A 6,507-nucleotide genomic window follows, 5' to 3' on the forward strand; every position below is an offset into this window, starting at 1 on the left:
TCATTGTTTTTGTAACTGGTTGGCGCAACATCGTGGGCCGAAGGGCCTGTTCTGCGCTGTAATGTTCTATGTTCTATGTTAACACCACCAGAACCCCCCCTCCACCCATGACCCTTATCTAATGTTTTATGGCCATCCACATTGAGGGAAACTAATTTAGGGACAATTTATTACTGCCAGTCAGCCTAATAGCGCATCTTCAGGGTGCGGGAGGAAACCAGAGCACCTGGAGAAAACCCACACAAGCATGGGGAGAATGCGCAAACTCCCACAGACACCGGCCCAAATCCATGTCTGTACAGCAATCAGTGATAGTCACTGAGCTGTTGTCTTGCCCAGTATCTAGTCCAGTTTAAGCACCCACTAACGACATGAAGCACTAGGCCAATCTCGAACTAAGAGCAGCCCAAGTACAACCCATTGCATGTATGCCCCTTGGACACAAGGCAGACCAACTTGAAACCTGTGAATGAAAGAGGAGGGGGGGAAAGAAAATTATTATTGTACCATATCCATTTACCTTACCAGGGACACCCCAATGCTAATGACCCTTATTTAAACAATCTCCTATATCCACCCATCTCCAACCCACTCATGCCTGTCTAAATTACTCTGAAACAACTCTCCCAGCGTGTTTGCCTCCACCACCTTACTTGGCAGAGCATCCCATACCCCCACTACCCTCTGTGGAAAAACCTCCCTCTAATATCTGTTTATACCTCTTTTCACACACCCCCCCCCTCACCTTAGCCCATGGCCCCTTGTCCTGTGTGTCTCTATCATAGGAAATAGCTTACCTCTGTTTACTCTGTCTATACCCTTCATAATGTTATATACCTCTAGATCCCCCTCAGTCACTGTCTTTCAAGGGAAAAGAGCCCCAATTTGTTCAATCTCTCCTCATACCCCAGTCCTTCCATACCAGGCAACATCCTGGCAAACCTCCTCTGCACTCTCTCCAGAGTCTCCACATCCTTCCAGCAGTAAGGCGACCAGAACTGGACGCAGTACTCCAAATGCAGCCTAACCAACGTTCTGTACAACTGCAACATTAGACTCCAGCTCTTATATTCTATACCCCTTCCTATGAAGGGTAACATACCATAGGCTTTCTTCACCACACTCTCCACTTGTACTGCCACCTTCAAAGACTTGTGCACTTGCAGCCCCAGGTCTTGCTGCAATTCTATACTCCTTACGGGCTTACCCTTTAACATATAATTCCACCCCCCCTTACATTATTCTGGCCAAAATGCATCACCTCACATTTATCCAGATTAAACTCCATTTGCCATGTATCTGCCCAATATACCAGCCTATCAATATCCCATTGTATTGCCAGACACTGTTCCTCACTGCCTGCCAATCCAGCCATCTTGGTGTCATCAGCAAATTCTTCCAATCATTTATATACACTAAGAGAAGCGGTCCTAGTACTGAGCCCTGCAGCACACCACTAGTAAAAAGTCATAAAAAGAAGATAGACTTTTTACTGTGTTTACCCCAGTCCAATGCCAGCACATCCACATCATGCACACCACTAGTGACAGACCTCCAGCTAGAAAAGGACCCCTCCTCTACTACTACTGACTCCTCTTTGCAATAACACAGTAAAAAGTCTGACAACACCAGGTTTTAGTCCAACCGATTTATTTGATAATACTCACAAGCTTTCGAGGGGACTGCCTCTTCATCAGGTGAATGGAGAGTTCACCTGACGAAGAGGCAGTCCCCTCAAAAGCTTGTGAGTATTATCAAATAAATCGGTTGGACTAAAACCTGGTGTTGTCAGACTTTTTACAGTGTTTACGCCAGTCCAACGCTGGCATTCCCACATGTCCTCTTTGCAAGCCAGTTCTCTACCCATCTAGATACCTGACCACATCCCATGAGCTTTAATCTTCTCTACCAACCTACCGAGGGACTTTGTCAAACGCCTTACTGAAATCCAATAGACGACATCAACGGTCCTTCGTTGACCGTTTTCGTCACCACCTCAAATTCTACCGGATTCATAAGGCAAGACTTCCCCTTTACAAAGCCATGCTGTGTATCCTTAATCAGATTGCAACACTAAGTGCTCATACATCCTATCCCTATGAATCCTCTCCATCAACTTGCCTACCACTGACGTTAAACTGACCAGCCTATAGTTACCTGGGTTATCCCTCCTACCCTCTTTAAACAACAGTACCACGTTCACTATCCTCTAGTCCTCTGGGACCTCACCTGTGTCCAAAGAAGAGACAAAGATTTGTCAGAGGCCCAGCAATCTCATCTCTTGCCTCCCTAAGCAGCCTAGGATAAATGCCATTGGGCCCCAGAGATTTATGTTTTAATGCTACCTAAAAGCCCAAACACTTCTTCCCTTGTAATCAATAGATCTTTCAATTGGTCTACCGCTCCCTCGATGACCGTACCAGACATCAAGCCCCTCTCTTTTGTGAATACCGACACAAGTATTCATTCAGGATCTCCCCATTCCCTCAGCCTCTAAGCACAATTCCCCTCGTCTGTCCCTGAGGACCAATTTTGCCCCTAGCCATCCTTTTGCTCCGAAGGTGGGAGTAAAATGCCTTTGGATTCTCCTTAATCCTATTGTTCGCTCTCAAATATGTTGAATAATGAGCTTATTTCTGGGGTTCAGATGTGTGGTTACAACATAGTTTTTTCTTGCACCTTTTTTCCCTCTGAAGTTGTCCTTTTTGTGCTGATATTTCCATGAAAGTTTGTACATATCACCTAATTGGTACAATATATAAATACTAAATGCTGAGTAGCTTGTGGTAGTTATTAAAGAAAATATAGATAAAGTGCCCACTTAAATGCACTTGCATACAAATGCTTCATTGTTACACTTCAGAATTTCTGCTGCTTCAGGAGACCAGTTAAGGATCAATTAAGCAAGCACAAGAAAGGATTTAGGTTTTGATTCCTGAACTATAAAGAAATAATGTGAAGAAATCTGAATTTCAAGTCATTTAAATAAATCAAGAGTGGAATAGACAAGCATTTCTGATTTTTAAAATCAGAATTGGTAATGTAGAAAAGAATTTTGCAAAGCCAGGGTAGAAGATGCTTGATTAAAAATTGAGGCACTTGTAATGGCGTAACAAAACGCATGTTTTTCGCTTGAAATAGTTAACTTACAAAATCCATTGCTGATTCAGTGGGAACTGGAGGAATGTGGGTACAATAAACACTTCAAAACGGTCTCAACATTCTTTTTCAATATGTATTTAAAATTCTTGATACCGTGTTCTGCTAATAAATAAAGCTGTTATTAAAGTGATGGCTGGTATCTGGTGCCAGTTATTTTAGAAAGTGGTATGGTGGAAAATCATTGTGAAATAGGTTAATAGCATAAGCAGTTTATCCTGAAACATTGTGGCCACCTAGGCTTGACATCAGGAAGGCAGAATAATTATGTCTGACCTCAGAGGGCCAAGTCTGCCTTCCCACAATGCTGTAAGTGCCCTCTGTCCAAAAGCTTAAGCAGAAACTTTGGGGTCAATTGTCAAACTGTCTGTTTAGTTTAAGTGCTGTGACAAAGTGTTGTCATAGTCCTGCAGTCATGATGCGCTAAAAGTTGACGCAAGTGAAAACCAAAATGTATTGAAGAAGCCAAACTCCTCCACTGTGTATGGGTCAAGTTCTGTTAAAGAAGGGATATTAAATTTTTGGCTCAACTTGCTTACCACACCCAAAAGTTTTTGTGTTGGTGCCAATAGAGAGGCTGCATCACTACAGTCCCTCTTTGGTTAGAAGAAAATTGTGACTCCCTGCTGAGATAATGTCCATGCTTTTATTCCCCTTCAGCAGCATCAACAGTACATTTCCCTTTTTTTTTGTTCAGTTTTCCTCGTCTTCAACCCCATTTTCTCTCTCCCCCCCCCCCCCCCCCCCCCCAACAACTTGATTAAGGAGGATGTATCTTTTGCACTGTCTTTTTGGTTTTAAATTAAAATGAAATGTAAAATTTTGTTTTCACATTGTGTATCTGATTAACTGGTGTAATTTCCTGCTTTAAGGGAGGTTGAACAATGGTTATTTTACTTAAAGAAAATCACTTTTATATAATAAAAATCAAGCACTGAAGATTTCTTAAACAATCAAATGAACTAATCAAAATGCTCCATGTGATGACATAAATTTTTGAATAGTAAAGGAATTAGGGTTATGTGAACAGTCTGGTAAGTAGAGCTGAGTCCACAAAAAGATCAGCCATGATCTTATTGAATGGCAGAGCAGGCTTGAGGGGCCAGATGGCCTACACCTGCTCCTCTTTCTTATTTGAAAGAAGAATTTCTATAGAAACAAATCAAATAGAATTGTGGACAAATGCAGAATCTTAACCAGTTATTTTTAATGCACTTCTTTATCTGATATTTAGTGTGCGTTCCTGGTTTGGTGTATGGTCCCCATTTCAAATAATGGTTCTCAGTTGATCTACAAGCGTATTATTCGCCCTTTCTTTCTGAAGCATGAGGCTAAACTGGATGAGGTTGTGAAGAATCTTGGTGACCGGGCCACAGAAGCTGCAGATAGCCTTAGAGAAAATGGTAAGACAAATAACTTGTTCACCTATAGTAAATTCTTAATATAGTTTGCATCTCAGGGTCTGATGAGTAGATCCATGCAGCTGCACAACCTTCAAATACCACCTCAATGATGTACAATTTTGTTTGTAGTTCCTGGAAAGTGAATACCCTAACTCAGGATAAAAAGGAAGAGTGTCTCAGCAATGCCCTCCCTCCATCTGGGAGTGCACTGCAATAATAGCAGAATTATCTGGGGAGCAGATTAGTGGAAATTGCAGACCGTATATTCTTGCTTACTATCAAATCTGATTCACCATTTTAGCTGAGGAATACATGCAAGGGGAAGGCAACCCAAAGCAAGAGACATCGCAAAACACCTCTCAGGCTATTTACCCACATTTCCCTCAAACTAATTGAATGAGAGATGCTGTCCTTTAAATGACACATTACAATGAGACTTTGTCAGGATATAAAAGAGCGGTCTAGTTCCCCTCATGTCCTGGCCACTATCACTGAAATAAATTATCTTGTCCAATGTGAAACCAAGTTTGTTCTTTCTCACTTCGTCTTCTGCATCCAGACATGTAACTCAGATTTCTTGTTTTATTTATATTCTGGCTTGACACTGATTTGCAGAGGGGTCATCTCAAGTTAATTCTTTCTTCCTTGATTGTGCTTCAATATCTTCCCAAAAAGGCTGAGCTTGAAATTGGATTAAATGTCAAATTGTTTGCACAAGGGTTACATCACTTGCATTCAAATTGGCTGTGCTAATCTCTACATGAAAATTTAATTTCAGGAAATAGCTGCTCAGTGTCATACACATTTAAGTGAGCAAGTTACCAATTGATCCCTTTCAGTGCTACATAAGTCAGATTCTGATCTATTATTCAGTAATTCTGTATGGAAAGTGAATGTTGGGTTCAGATGTGATCTGACTTGTGTGTAATGTCTCAATGCTCAAATAGCCTGTAAACATTTTCCCTTTCATCTTCCACTTGAAGATGTTGGGGGGGCTCCTGGTGCCCCAACATAAAAACAATGCTGTGAAAGATGCAGGGAAGGATGTTTTCAGAAGTACAAAAATTTAAATTAAGCCAGGGTTGTTGGCAGCATAGTAACACCTAAACAATTGCTTTGTGGCATAATCAGAATTTGTTTGCTTGTTATAGTGGGATATTTGAAAGTACTGTCCATACTTGTGTTTTTTGTCTTTCCAGCCAAGAAAGCAACAGCAAACCTAATCTTTGAGGAGAAGAAGAGCACTTAAAATCCAAGCTTGCTTTTATCTTTTGGCTCCCTGGAATCCAGAGTGTTAAGATATTACCTTTGCAAAGTTTTTTTTTCAATGCACACTTTAAATGTATTTCTTATAACCTATATGCTGAATTTTACCAAAATCAAAAGTGGAAAAATGTATGGTACCCAAATGTAATATTACAATCAGTGTTTAATTGCTTGTTGCAAATATTTCATGGACTATTACCAATGAGGCAGATACATTTCTGAGTGACTTTTTTTTTTGCTGGTCTGTTTTGTCCTTTTTATTGTCTGGTAAGTTCAATAAACTTAAACTTAAAGTTGACTTGTCAGATCAATTGAATGGTTGATTCCCAAGTGTTAAGTACATTTGCAGACCAGCTATCAGTTGGCTACACAAGTTAGATGGGTGTGTTTTTAAAAATAATGTTTTAGTCATCAATGTAGTTGGTTTCATTAGGACCAGGCTAGTGTTGTCTACCAGGGTGGAAATAATATCACTATGACAGGGCTAAGGGACAAGCAAATAGTATCCATAATTTTCATAAGCCAATGGGATAGCAGATTTTTGAAAACGAAAGAGATACAGCACATGGCAATTTTTTTGGAATTGCATTATTTAACCAAAATAGCAACATGCATTTGTATAGCATTTTTAATACAGAATGTGCCACAGTGTTGCACAAGAGTATAAGTGAAATCTGAA

General features: G+C 40.5%; 1 protein-coding gene across 1 annotated transcript in view; it reads left to right on the top strand.

The window, feature by feature from the left end:
- Window positions 1-6,126, top strand: part of reep5 (receptor accessory protein 5) — a 28,584-nt gene extending 22,458 nt beyond the window's left edge. The window contains exons 4-5 of the mRNA XM_080189704.1: window positions 4,394-4,562; window positions 5,762-6,126. Coding sequence (XP_080045830.1) covers window positions 4,394-4,562; window positions 5,762-5,811 — 219 coding nt within the window. The 3' untranslated portion in view covers window positions 5,812-6,126. The remainder of the gene's footprint in view (window positions 1-4,393; window positions 4,563-5,761) is intronic.
- Window positions 6,127-6,507: the final 381 nt, after the last annotated feature.

Source organism: Carcharhinus amblyrhynchos, chromosome 5 (assembly GCF_965287045.1).
Source record: "Carcharhinus amblyrhynchos chromosome 5, sCarAmb.v2.hapA, whole genome shotgun sequence".
In the NCBI taxonomy this organism is placed as follows: Eukaryota; Metazoa; Chordata; class Chondrichthyes; order Carcharhiniformes; family Carcharhinidae; genus Carcharhinus; species Carcharhinus amblyrhynchos.